General features: G+C 59.7%; 1 protein-coding gene across 12 annotated transcripts in view; it reads left to right on the forward strand.

Annotated features, from left to right (window-relative positions):
* TNRC18 (trinucleotide repeat containing 18) overlaps nt 1-12,649 on the forward strand; it is a 91,167-nt gene extending 78,518 nt beyond the window's left edge. For all 12 annotated transcript variants that reach the window (XM_057487416.1, XM_057487415.1, XM_057487419.1 and 9 more), the window contains 10 exons: nt 335-476; nt 2,190-2,307; nt 2,813-2,888; nt 2,976-3,084; nt 5,129-5,245; nt 5,935-6,099; nt 6,513-7,801; nt 10,379-10,615; nt 10,739-10,813; nt 11,051-12,649. In XM_057487416.1, the coding sequence (XP_057343399.1) occupies nt 335-476; nt 2,190-2,307; nt 2,813-2,888; nt 2,976-3,084; nt 5,129-5,245; nt 5,935-6,099; nt 6,513-7,801; nt 10,379-10,615; nt 10,739-10,813; nt 11,051-11,257 (2,535 nt within the window). In that variant the 3' untranslated portion in view covers nt 11,258-12,649. The remainder of the gene's footprint in view (nt 1-334; nt 477-2,189; nt 2,308-2,812; nt 2,889-2,975; nt 3,085-5,128; nt 5,246-5,934; nt 6,100-6,512; nt 7,802-10,378; nt 10,616-10,738; nt 10,814-11,050) is intronic.
* Nucleotides 12,650-13,838: the final 1,189 nt, after the last annotated feature.

Genomic DNA, 13,838 nt, shown 5'->3' on the forward strand with positions numbered 1-13,838 from the left:
GGGTCCCACAGGCTTGGGCAAATTTCCTTGCTCAGTTGACAGGTGGGGGCGTGCCTGGGTGTGTCCATGCCCAATGCCAAGAGCCCCTGGCCACACTGTGTGTCCTGAGAACCATGGTGTGGCTGGGGAGCCGCTCTGTGTGTGCAGGCCCGGGCTAGTCAGTTACAAGTCCATTTTGTCCTCCCTCTGGCCTGTGGGGTGAGCCCAGCTGGGACCCTCATGGTGCATATGGCAGATGCCATTGCATCCCGTGACCCTGGGTTTCCCAGGAGGGTGCTAGACAGGACACATATGCCATGTCCTAAGCCATCGGTTTGCTGTGCTCTGTCCCCAGAACCGGGGGAAAGGGGGAGCTGTGAGTAAGCTGATGGAGAGCATGGCAGCTGAGGAGGACTTTGAGCCCAACCAGGACTCCAGCTTCTCTGAGGATGAGCACCTGCCACGTGGTGGGGCTGTGGAACGGCCGCTGACCCCGGGTGAGTGCCTGCAGTGCTGTGTTGGCTGGGGCCTGAAGCGTCGGGGTGCAGGAGGTTCCCCTAAAGAAGTTGCCATAGCCTGAGATGGCCAGGGGCTGAGCTAGCCCCGGGAATGGGCAGGAAATGGGTGATGGGCCATGGCATGGGCAAAGGCCCTGAGGTTCAGTGGGAACACAGTGCCTACAATAAACGGGAACAAAGCCAGTTTGGCTCCGGTTTACTAGGCTGAGAAGGAGGCAGAGCAGATCAGCCAAAGTCTCACAGGCTTTGTGGGAGTTTGTGGTCTTCACCCTAAAGAAAACAAGCTGTCAGAGGTGGAAGTGGGTAATCAGTGTGGTCAGATTGGTTTTGAAAAGTGCTGTCTGACTGCTGCGTGGAGAAAAATTGGAGGGGCTCTGGAGGGGTCAGGGAGTCCTATTAGAGGGGCAGCAGGGAGGGGGCCGGGCTGGGCTTGAGCACGTTAGGAGGGAGCATGGAGGCGCTCTAGGGTTGGTTTTGTGAGCAGATGAGAAGGGGTGTGTGCAGTTGGTGGGGGCAGGTGGGCATGGGTCGGGAAGGTCACATGCTGGGTGCTGCTGGCTGGAGTTTGGGGTGCCTGGGGGATGTTCAGGGAAGGCTCTGGACCCAAAGTCTGGAGCTCGGAGGAGAGGTTGAGGTTATGAGCTGGGTGGGGGGCAGGCAGCAAGAGGAGGAGCAGAGCCAGCCTTAAGGAGCTTCGTTCCCTGCCGGAGAGTGCCGGTCAGCTGTTGATGTGTCGGTTTCCTGGTGGACGGCACTGTGTCTCAGCTGTCTGCAGGGAGGCTGGACTGACCCCAGCAGGGCCTGGTCTTATAGTAATGGTATGGCTGGGGCCCAGGGATGCAGGCATGTGGCCATCCATCCCCCTGGATGGGCAGGCTCACCGGGTGTGTTCCATGGCCATGCTGCTGGGAGGAAGCTCAGGAGGGAAAGTGGGAACTGGTGCAGCCTCTTAAGGCCCAGGTTCCGAATGGGCATGTGGTTGCTCCTGTCCTTGTGTAAGTCACGTGGCCCCACTAAATGTCTGGAGGCCAGAGTCTGCTCCGCCCACAATGAGCTGTGGGTTTGGGGAGGGATGAAGAAGGGCCAGTCACATCCTCCCCAGTGAGCTGTCTGGGTCTCTAACTTGTGCTGACAGGGAGAGGGCCCGGTTGAGGGACCTGCAGAAAGACAGAGCCAGCCCAGGAGAGGGGAGAGCATGGCCCAGCCCAGAGGGGGAGAACTGAGGAGAGTGGTGTGGGGGTCCCAGGAAGGGGTGGCCAAAGCTGAGGGGAGTGGCAACCATGGGTCAAATGCTGGGAGAGATGGGGCGACAGTGAGTGCTGATGGCCTGGTCGGGAAGTTTGGCTGTAGGGTTTGGTTTCCACCAGAACAAGTGTCACTCCAAGTAGAGAAGAAGCCAACGGAAAGTCCTGGCGAAGTGGCTGAAGGGGAGGTGGTGGGGGCTGATGACGCAGAACCTAATTTCTAGGCTCAGAGGATGGTGGTCTTGGGGGTGGGGGAGGGGCAGCCATGCAGCTGTCACCCCTCACCCCCGGTTCACACCCATCTGGGGTCTTCCCAGACACCTGGGCTGGGAGGGTGAGGGCCCCCCACGTGTTCCTGCACCAGGCCCATCTGGGCACACAGATGTGCCCACACATACCCTCCTGGCCACCTGGGCTCCAGCCCCACCTCACTGCCATCGTCCCGCAGCCCCAAGGTCCTGCATCATTGACAAGGATGAGCTGAAAGACGGGTTGCGTGTGCTCATCCCCATGGACGACAAGCTGCTGTACGCTGGGCATGTGCAGACGGTGCACTCGCCAGACATGTGAGTAGGGAGCTCGGGGGCTAGGCAGGGGCAACACCGGGCTCAGAGCCAGAAGACCCTCTCCTAGTCCTGCATCTGGGCTGCCTTGCTGGGCTTCTCTGCTCTGCGACTTCCCCTATAGAACTGGGTGAATGGCGCCTACCCCACAGGTGTGTGGGTGGGTTCAGAGGACTCAGGGGCAGTATTCTGAGGATGTGCCAGGGTGGGCATGGCCAGCCCCCAAGAGGCAGGGGCCTCAGCAGGATGGGGCAGGAGAGAGCAGCCTGGCCTCTCTTGGATCTGCAACCCCTCCTTGTACAGATGAAGAAACTGAGGCCCGCCCAGAAGGGGAGAGACTTTCCCTGTTTTTCAGCGAATCGGCAAACCCTCAAGCTCTGATGTCATATCTTGGTGATCTGGGAGGTCGAGTTGGCACTGCTGGGGCCAGGAGTAGGGTGTGGGGGGGTCCCTGTTGCAAGGCCCCCTGTCTCTGCCACTTCACATCACTCTTGTCCTGGCATTGCAGATACCGTGTGGTGGTGGAGGGCGAACGCGGGAACCGGCCCCACATCTACTGTCTGGAGCAGCTGCTGCAGGAGGCGGTGAGCAGAGTAGGGTAGAATCGCTGGGAGGAGGGGGTAGGGGGCTGGGCTGTTCCTGGTCACCACCTGGGTACTCTGTCTTCCCAGATCATTGATGTGAGGCCGGCCTCCACCCGCTTTTTGCCACAAGGGACCAGGATCGCAGCCTATTGGAGCCAGCAGTACCGTTGCCTCTACCCAGGCACTGTGGTCCGAGGTGAGCACTCCCCTTCCCTGAGACCCTCCCAGGCACTCTCACATTTGCTGATGGATCGATATGAGCTCATCTGGCCTAAACTCAACTGTAACTGGCTTAAGTGTGAAGTGTTTTATGGGCTTACGTAAGTGAAAGCTGGCAGGGTCCTTGGCCACGGCCACGGTTGGACCTGGGTACCATTCATACCACATCACCAGGACTCAGTCTCAGTGTCTGTTAGCAGTGTTCTTTTCTATGCTGGCTTCACACCCAGCTCCTTGGGGACTGCATTTCACCATCTTAACAAATCCTATTAAGGAATTTCTGCTTTTTCTGTGTAAGTCCTAGGAGGGAGACCCACTGCACTGGCTTGGGTTGTGTGGATCTCACTGACTGCTGTGAGTCTGACTTCCTGGGTCTGGGTCACATGCTCATCATCCCTGAAACTAATGGGCGAGGTTGGCATCCTGATTTTGCATATGGTCTGAGAGAGATGGGAAGGTGGCTTCCGAGAAGTTGGGATGTTATTAGCAGAATAAGAGAGATTGGAAGGTGGGCAGACAAAAAAAACACAAATGCCTCTGAAGACAAAGGTATGCTTGTCAGATGGACAAAAATGGCAGATACACAGTGGATCCGTTAGCTATTGCAAAAGCAACAGACCCAGGAGGTGGGGATATGGATGTTCACTGCATCAAAAAAAACCACCCCAAAACAACAGATGCCGAATACAGTCCACCCCTTGGCTGCCTAATGTCCATACATACCCAGAAATGGGATGGGGATGCTGGTGCTGGGTCAGACATCCATATTAAAAGTTTGTTTTGATTCAGATCTTGTGGAGCTTTCTGTCCCCTTGAACCATAATGGGCTGGTGCTTTCTGGGCCTGCCTCGCTGGTGTCACTCTTGGGACTTCCCCTGGCCATCTTCCTGAGAACTCCATCTCTCTCCTGTGTTGCATCCTGTATCTTCCTCTTCCTTGTCTCATTCCCTTGTTTCAGTAATCTTTCTGTAGCTTCATGAGAAAGGGTCATGGGAGATAAATTCTGCAAGTATGTGCATATCCAGAATCTCTTTATTCTCTGTCCTTAGAGTGGATTGGATCTCTATCTTGTTCTTTAGAGATAGTTGAGCTGGATATAAATTCTAAGTTGAACATTCCCTCCCCATTTCAAAGTCACTTCAATTTCTTCTAGCCTCTGATGTCTGAGAAGTTCACTTCACGCTGTGATTACTCCCAAGTCTTTGTAGGAGACCTGCTTCTTCTCTCTGGAAACTTTGAGGATCTTCTCATTATTCCTGGAGCTGGAATTTCATGTGATTTATCTGGGGGTGGTGGTGGGGGGTGGTGTGTGTGTGTGTGTGTGTGTGTGTGTGTGTGTGTGCGTGTGTGACAGTGACAGAGGCGAGCGAGGAGGCATGTGTTGTTGGCACCTGGTCCTTGGGATGGAGCTGTAGTCACCATTTGGGAGCAGGCACCCCGCCACCCTCCCATCTCCTCTGTGCCCTTCAGAGTCTCCCCAGGTGTAAATTCATAGCTCCTGCAGCATGACCCTCAGCCTGTCCAGTGTTGGGGACCCTTGTATCCAGATATGCTTGCACATCAAAGGCCTGGGCCTTTGTGGGGTTCCCTGTGAAAACCTGCTTCCTCCTTGCTGGCTTTGCTTCCTTCTAGGCCCCTGGCAATGGAGAAAGCTGTCATCCGCGCAGATGTCATCTGAAACGCTGGCCTTCTCACCTGCCTCCTCCCTCTGTCCTTTCGGGTTCCTGCCCTTGCTGTTCCTTTATGTTGCTTTGGGGAGGGTCTTGGGAGTGAGTGGCCTGGGCCTGGTGTCCCTGAAGTCAGGGTACACACACAGCAGGAACGGAGAGCCGTGCTCCCCAGTGCTCTTGCCAGGACTGCGAGGCTCTGAAGCCCACGTTCTGCACCACTGCACAGCCGCACCTTGTACACCCCGAGTCCAGGGCTGCTTAACAGCTAGGTTTTGCGCTCCCTTCAGCCTCATGCCTTCCAGGGAGCCAGAGGTCTGCAGGCCTCTCCTGACCCTGCCCTTCCTCCAACAGGCTTACTGGGCCTTGAGGACGATGGGGACCTGATCACCGTGGAGTTTGATGACGGGGACACAGGGAGGATTCCCCTCTCCCATATCCGCCTCCTGCCTCCTGACTATAAGATCCAGTGTGAGTGGTGGTCCTGCTGCCCCAGCCGGGGTGGCCCCCAGGTCCTTGCCTGGCTCCCATCTGTGCCCAGCCCTGGGCTCTGCCTGTCATTTGGACCATTTGTACACACAGGCAATGGAAATGGAAGAAACCATGGGTGGAGGTCCTAGAATGGGCTCAGGAGAGGGAATCCCAGGGCTCCCCAGGTCTGTACACTGAGGCAGCCCAGATGGTGGGAGGCTGATTGATAGCTGTGGACAGTTCCATGCTCCATGTCCATGACAGTGTTGAATTCATGCCTCATCCTGTGTGTCCGGAAATACCATCCCCTTTGACCAATATGGAACTCAGATTCAAAGAGGTGGTGTGACTTACCCAGCATCCCGTGACTGGTTAGAGGTAGAGCTAGGCCTCAGACCTGGGACAGCATGACTCCCAGGGGCCCTGGCCCTCAGGGTTTTGAGCATCTTTTAAGTGGATCACAAACACCGTGAAATCTGGCGTCTCTGCTCAACCCCGCCCTGGGCGCTCATTCAGGGAGTCCCCATGAGCTGCCTGTGTGGAGCACCTGAGTCACATCCTTGCAGACATGGGCCTCCCCCCTGACCGTGCAGCCTATCCAGGCAGCTGAGTGGGGCCAGCCTCACAGTCACCCAGTTCCTTCCATCCCTGCTCCCCACGCTTGAGCTACCGTCTGTCCTGCCCTGCAGGTGCTGAACCATCTCCAGCCCTCCTGGTGCCGAGCGCCAAGCGCCGTAGCCGGAAGACCAGCAAAGATACTGGGGATGGCAAAGATGGGGGTGCTCCGGGGTCCGAGGAACCCAGCGCCAAGGCGAGAGGGCGCGGGCGCAAACCCAGCACCAAAGCCAAGGATGGTATGTTGGCTCAATCCCCGCCCTGCCGAGGAGCAAGGGAGGTGGTGGGCCGGCGGGGCCTGCTGCACTGCAGGCCGCTGTGTAGAGGCTTCTCCCCCGCCTTTTGAGAACCCTGTGCATTGGGGCTGTTTTGACCATTTGACAGATTAGGAAAAGGGCTGAGGGAAGCATGTCCTGTGTGAGGCTGAGCTGAGATTCAGGCAGTGTGTTCACTCCAGAATCCAGAGGAAAGTGCTTTGGGCTAAGAGCTGAGGCTACTGAATGCCACTTTGGGGTAGTCACATGTGGGATGACTGTTCTGAGTTCCAGGCGCAGCTCAGAACCCGGCAGAGCCAGGATCGAAACGGGGCTTTCTGGGTTGGGAAGGCCCTGGCCTGGCCTGGCCTCACATAGGGTTTTCCCTTCTCTTCTAGAGAGAGCTGCTGTCCTAGAGGAGGGGGGCTCAACAGATGAGGTCTCCAGCACCCCACTGGCCCTGGAACCAGTCAGTACCCCGACTTCCAAGAAGAGCCCCCCAGAGCCTGTGGACAAGCGGGCCAAGGCCTCCAAGGCTCGCCCAGCAGCCCCGCAGCCCAGCCCAGGGCCATCCCCCTTTGCCAGCTGCCCAGCTCCTGAGCCCTTTGGGGAGCTGCCGGCCCCCGCCACAGCCCTGGCCCCTGCCTCCCTTGTCAGCATGCCCATCACCATGCCGGCCACCCGCCCCAAGCCCAAGAAGGCCCGGGCCACAGAGGAGTCGGCCAGCAAGGGCATCCGGAGGCCGGGGGAGGAGGCCGAGCCGCTCGTCAAGCTGGACCATGAGGGTGTGACGTCGCCCAAAAGCAAGAAGGCCAAGGAGGCCCTGCTTCTGCGGGAGGAGCCCAAGAGCCTCCTGGGTCTGGGCAGCCACCCCCCGGCCGCCGGCGGCAGCGAGCCCAGGGCGGCCCGGCCCCAGGCCGGGGAGGGCGACGAGGCCCAGGAGCCCGCGGCCAGGCTCGCGTTCGAGGAGCCGGGGAAGGCCGGGAGCCCAGGCGGGGGCCGGGCCGCGCAGGACGGGGCCGAGGAGTCCGAGAGCGGCAGCAGCGACAGCGGCGGCAGCAGCTCGGAGACGGAGGGCGAGGAGGCCGGCCGGGGCGGCGGGGGCCGGAGCCGCAGCGCCCCCAGCTCCAGGGCGTCCTCGTCCTCCTCGTCCTCCTCGTCCTCGTCCTCGTCGTCCTCGTCCTCCTCGTCCTCGTCCTCGTCCTCCTCGTCCTCCTCGTCGTCGTCCTCGTCCTCGTCGTCCTCCTCGTCCTCGTCCTCGTCCTCGTCCTCGTCCTCCTCGTCCTCCTCCTCGTCCTCCTCGTCCTCCACCACAGACGACTCCTCCTGCAGCTCGGACGACGAGGCGGCGCCTGGCCCCGCGGCCGGCCCCTCCGCCCCGCCCGCCCTCCCCGGCACGGCGCCCAAGCGGGCCGGCAAGGCGCGCCCCTCGGCCCACTCGCCCAGCAAGAAGGCGCTGGCGCCCCCGCCCCAGGCGCCCCCGCCGCAGCCCCCGCAGCCCCCCCAGCCCAAGGCCCAGGCCGGGTCCGCGGCCAAGAGCCGGCCCAAGAAGAGGGAGGGCGTCCACCTTCCCACCACCAAGGAGCTAGCCAAGCGGCAGCGCCTGCCGTCCGTGGAGAACCGGCCCAAGATCGCCGCCTTCCTGCCTGCCCGGCAGCTCTGGAAGTGGTTCGGCAAGCCCACCCAGGTAGCCACGCGAAGGCTCTGGAGCTCACTTCCTCCAGCGGCCCGCTGCTGCTTGGCCCGCCTCCCCGAGTCCCGCAGTGGAGGGGCGGGGGAGTGCGGCAGGGGCGTCCCGTTCCATAGAGGAGCCCGCTGGGTCCAGAGTGCCCAGGGACACCCAGCCCCGCCTGACTCCAAAGCCCTCCCGTGTCCTTCACAGAGCGCCCGGGGCGGGGCCCCTTCCGCAGACCCAGTCAGGAAAGCGTGTTGGGCCCGGCACTGACCCTTGAGCAGGCATTCAGCAGTGGAGTCCTTCACAGCCTCTTGGCCAGACAGCCTGAGTTTCTTTGCATCAGCTTCACTTTTAGCTACTCTTTTGCTTCATGCAGCAGAATGGCTCGTGCTTCTGGCAGAAGGCACTTGTTTCCCTTCATTTGCCAGCAGAAGTCCGGGGTTGAGCCTCTGGGGCTGGCTTGACCATGTGTCCACCCCTCAGCTAATCAGTGTGGCCCATGGGCAGAGCGTCATCGTTGTCCAGGCCTGGGTTACATGGCTACCCATAGTAGAAGGTGCCCTCCTGGCTCACCCTGTGGGTCAGGGAGGGCAGGTCCATTTGCCCCCAGCTGCACCATTGGAGGGCTCTTGGAACAAGGGTTTCGCCCTTTGTCAGGCAAGGGTGCTGAGCAGGAGGCCGGAGAGGGCTGGGCTCCCTACCTCACCCTTCAGCTCCTGCTCTCTCCTTCAGGCCTCCCTGCCTTTGAGGCACTAACTTGAATCTGGGGCAGATGATCTGTTTCTCTGACCCTGCGGGGCATAGGTTATCTGACCTTGAGCCCTCTTGGACTGCTGGCTCCGGGTTGAAAGAACCTCTCTTGGCAAGACCACCATTCGAGAGAGCAGCCTTGAGCGTGTAGGCTCTCATACTCTCCTGACAGGTGGCACTCAGACGTCAGACTAGGCCCCCTGGAGCTCCGATCCCAGGCACTTTGATAGCAGGGATGTGCCAAGGAGTTACAGCTTCTGAGCCCAGGACAGCCTGCCGCCATGTGAATGGTCTGTTCCTTAGCGCCTACCATTTGCAGATTCCAGTGTCAGTGTCACTGAAGGCTCTTTGCTGCCAGAGCACAGGGCCAACCTTTTCGGCCTCTTTAACAGAAAAGTCCAGGGATATCTGGCTTCAGGTGCAGCTGGATCCAGGGGCTTGAAAGGCTGTTTTCAGACCCCCTCTTGGGTCCGTGCTCCAGGCTTCCGTTTCTCTTCCCTTCCTTTGTACTTGTCTTCTCCTCTGGCAGCCCCTCCTCTTTTGGTGACAGGGTGCCCTAGTAGCTTTCAGCTCAGAAGTAACAGTGGGAAGTGTCCTCCTCCCAGGGGTTCAAACTAGTTGCTGGAATGCCTTTGGCGTGGGTCCCAAGCCCACCCCTGAGCCAATGACAGTGGGCGGGAGGACAGGATGTTCAGGTCGGCCTGAGTGCTGTGCCCGATGCAGGGGTGGGGTCTGTCCACTGGGGAACCCCGGGGAGCAGGGCGGAGGCCCCTGGGTGCCAGAAAACAGCTGCTGGCAGGGAGGAGTTGGTCTAGGAATCTTGGCCATCCATTTCACCTTGAGTGGTTTACACTGCCTTGAGCTAGAAAGGCCTTGAGCAGTTTCCCCAACACATTAGAAACACTATAGTGGTGAGGACATGGAAAAGTCTGTCACCACCAGGAATCCGACAAATTAACAGCACAAGGGGGCTGTTGGATGAGGTAGGAAATTAGCATGTAGGTTTCTCCTGCTTAGGCAAAAACAACTGGCTTTGAGCCGCCTGGCAGCCACTGTGAGATGGAAAAGTGAGTGTTGGAGCTTGGGGCTGCCTGGCACTGTGCTGGTGTTTTGGATTCTGATGGCAGGTCAGGTCCCTCCTTAGAGCCCGCACGTCTATCCCAGTGCCGGCTCAGGTGATGGTACTGCTGAGGCTTCAGGGAACATGTGCTGAGGGCGTAAAACCCCAGCCCACCGTGAGCTTGGCAGCCTAGCGGCCATGGGCCCTGTGCTGGATCCTGCCGGCCCGGCTCTGACCTTCGTCACTGCTTTCCTGGGCCCTGGGGGTGGAGGATGAGCGCAGTGAGCAGGGAGCTTGGTGGCCCCGGGGTGTGCTGAGAGAACGAGTGCTTCGTGGGGCCCCTGCGTGTGAGACAGCCATGGGGGGCAGGCAGTGTGCTCTGATCAGAGGTGCAGCTGGGAGCCCCTTGGCTTCACCACCTGCATCCCCTCCCTGGACCTCACTGTTCCTGTCTGGGAATTGGGTATCGGCAAGGGCCAGGCTGTGCCTCGAAGGCTGGTGTCAGGACCCAGGTGGACGTGTGAGGACACTGCTGGGCCCAGGGTCGGCCTGCGGTGAGCCCCAACACCAGCTGAGTGGCAGCCATGCTCCGGAGTGGGGTGCTGGGAGCCCCAGCTGCAGACAGACCCTGTGTGCAGGGGCTGAAAGAGCACACCCCAGTCAAAGCAGGCATGGGGCTTCCTCCCACCCTGTTCCCTGCTGCACCCTCGAGTCAGGGCAGGGGCTTCTGGGACTGGGCAGGGGCCCGCACCCCACCCTGACGTGCCCATGTCCTGCAGCGCCGTGGCATGAAGGGCAAGGCCCGCAAGCTCTTCTACAAGGCCATCGTGCGTGGCAAGGAGATGATCCGCATTGGGGACTGCGCCGTGTTCCTGTCGGCCGGCCGCCCCAACCTGCCCTACATCGGTCGCATCCAGAGCATGTGGGAGTCATGGGGCAGCAATATGGTGGTCCGCGTCAAGTGGTTCTACCACCCCGAGGAGACCAGCCCCGGCAAGCGCCTCCACGAGGGCCAGGTGAGTCGCCGGCCAGGGTCCGAGTGCCCCGGAGGCCCAGCGGGAGGTTGAGGCCTAGCAGTGCCGCCCTGTGGCCTGGGGCTAGGTGAGGGCTCACCACCACCTTCGTGTGTGCACACACAGCCCTGGGACCAGAAGTCTGGGCGCAGCCTCCCCGCAGCCCTGCGGGCCTCCAGCCAGAGGAAGGACTTCATGGAGGTAGGAGAGCCACGTTGTGGGCGCCCCCTCAGGCCTCTTTATGCAACCTGGGGAGTGTCCTCCCTGCCTCCCTGATCTGAGCTGCTCTCTCCTGGTCTGTCTCTGTCACTTTGGTCCCCTCCTCTTCAGGTCTGCGTTTCTTGGTCTCTGTCCCTGTGTCTCCCAGTCTGGGGGGGTTGGGCTGGCCGGGAGGGCTATTCCCCTCCCCTGCTCGCCCTGACGCGGTCTTGCCCGCAGCGTGCCCTGTACCAGTCCTCCCACGTGGATGAGAACGATGTGCAGACTGTGTCGCACAAGTGCCTGGTCGTGGGCCTGGAGCAGTACGAGCAGATGCTCAAGACCAAGAAGTACCAGGACAGCGAGGGCCTGTACTACCTTGCGGGCACCTATGAGCCCACCACGGGCATGATCTTCTCCACTGACGGCGTTCCTGTGCTCTGCTGAGTGCCCGGCACCCTGCCAGCTGCCTTGTGCCCTGAGGGCTACCAGGGCCCCTCATCATCACTGCCACGGCTCAGGGGCACGTGCGTTGGTTGTGTGCATGAAAGTGTGCCCGTGGATGCCCTGGCGCACGTGAGTGTGTACATGTGTGTGCCTGTATGCATGCACATGTGTGCACACATGTGCACACATCTCCAGCCCCCCTTCCCAAATCCCTCTGTGCCCCCCGAGACAGGGGCTCCTCTCAGCTATCAGGGTATGGCTCTGCTGGGCCCTTTCCGGGAGCCTCCCCTCCAGCACCTTGTAAGCACTTGGCCAGGCCAGGCCCTCAGACCCGGGTGCCCCCAGGCTGATGCTGACTGCAGACTCAGTGGGAGAGGGTTTCTGAGGAACCAAACTGATGCCCGCTCTGGGGTTCCTGCTGCTCACGGGTCCCCCCAGGACCTCAGCACAGAGCTCACCCCAAGCTCCCACTGTGGAGCAGGGCGGTCCCATGCCCATCAGCCTCACCGGCCAGGCCGGGCCTTCCCGGGGTTCCTTCCAGGGACCCGGCCTCTGCCCTCTCAGGATGGCCTGCACTTGGGGACAGAGCCAAGTGAGGGTGGAGCCCAGGAGCACTGGCCAGGCACCAGGTGGAGGGGGCTGCATGCCCTGAGGCCCTGGCCCACCTGCCGCCTCCAGACCCTCACACTACAGACAACCCCAATGGTGCTGAAACCCTCGCCCTGGCCACACCCCTGGCCCCTCTGCCCAGGCTGCAACCAGCCCTGAGGGAGGCGGCAGTTCTCAACCTGTACAGTTTTATTGTACCGAGAGACTCTTCCCCCCTGTATCATACGCCTTTAAATGGAGTCAACTTTTTAATTATATATATAAAGATAAATATATATAAATATATATAAATATAAACTTTTTAAAACTGTGAAAAAAATAGCTATGAAATTATAAAAAAAAGCGAACACATTCTGACGTGCAGAATATTATTTTTTATTTCCTGTTAGATTGTGAGTGTCTAGCACCCAGCTTCACGGGCCCCCCTCACCCCAAGCACACCCCACCCCTAGTGCAGCCCAGGTGTACTGTGTGCCCCCAGGACGACGGAGAAGGAGTCAGGGAGAGTAGAAGTGGAGGGAGGGAGAGGACCAGCCGAGTGCAGCGGCCCGCTCGGCCCTGAGAGCACTTACCAGCCCCACCCCCGTGCCTTTCAGGGGGCGGAGGCCTCGTCCAGACAATCTTAAGGGAAGGAAAAGCCAGACTTCGGTTTAGTTTTTTGGGGGAATTGTTTTCCTTTTTGTTTTTTAAGTTTCTTTTGGAATTTTGTTTGTTGGCGAATTCTGTGTGATCTTTTTTCATAAAAAAGAAAAGAAAAAAGAAAAAGCTATAATTGGAAAAGTACGTTGTCTGGAGTGGTTCATTTCGGGCTGGGGTGGGCTTGGTGTTGGGTCCTGGCAGGGAGTGGTGGGAGGCTGACATTCCAGGGCATGGAGCTGGGGGCTGGCCGGCACAGCGGCCACTGGCCACACGTTGCTACTTAAAGTTAAGCTCATTTAAATGAAGAGCAAGTAAGTTTCTTGGCTGCACCAGCCATGGTTCTGGAGACCAGTGGCCAGATGTGGGTAGTGGGTGCCGTGCTGGGCATTCGAGGTAGGGAGCGTGTCCGTCAGTGCACAAAGTTCTCTTGGCCAGTGCAGGGCTGGAGGCCATGCCTCTCCTTTTCTTTCCTTTAAAATTTGGAGCTGAACACCCCCAGCCACAACCACACCTAAAGACCAAGAGACAGTGCGGATGGTCTGAGTGGTCCTGAGCCAGTGTGGAGAGGGAGACGTGGCGCCCCTGAGGGGAGGGGGTCCTGGTCTCTACCGGCTCCCTCTGTGAGGTCGACTCCCAGCTTGACCCCAGGGACACCACACAGTGTCCTGGCACACCCGTCAGTGTGGATGGGAGCAGGTGACATTCTGGGCTTTGCTGTTTCTGTGAAGGGGGTTTGGCAGTTGGAAGCATTAACTCTCGAAAGCACCTAGCTTGGCGGCAGGTGGGCGCCACCTGGTGGCCGCCACCTGGTGGCCCCTGTGGCATGTTCCCCAGCAACCTTGGCCCACTTGGTCTGCCTGGGCGCCAGCCTGGTGGGTCCCTGTGGCCACAGGCCTCGAGTACCTCCCGCCTAACCACCCCTCTTCCCAAGGGACCCACATCAAGTGTGGGCCAACCCCATGCCTTGGGGCAACAAAGGCAGACAGCGTGAGAATTCGTCTAAATCACCCAAGTTGGCCTCAGAGCCTGGGCAGGAGCTCCCAGCACTCAGCCTCAGGACTGGCTCTGAGTCCCTTGGGGCAGGAGTGGCTGCCTCCATTTTTCTCCTCTTCAAATGGGTGGATATAGCCATTCTCCATGACCCAAGGGCCAAAGGGTAACTAGGGGGACCTTCAAACCCCAAGTGCCCCCAGCCCCCACTCCACCAACCACCCTTGCACACAAACCAGTCCAGCCTGCCAGCAGGTGGAGGCCCTCCTGCTAGCTGCCTACCCTCACCCACCCCCAGGAACTCCAGGCCTAGCTGCAGGTGGGGCCACGTCCCGGGTGGGAA

Source organism: Manis pentadactyla, chromosome 10 (genome assembly GCF_030020395.1).
Source record: "Manis pentadactyla isolate mManPen7 chromosome 10, mManPen7.hap1, whole genome shotgun sequence".
Lineage (NCBI taxonomy): Eukaryota > Metazoa > Chordata > Mammalia > Pholidota > Manidae > Manis > Manis pentadactyla.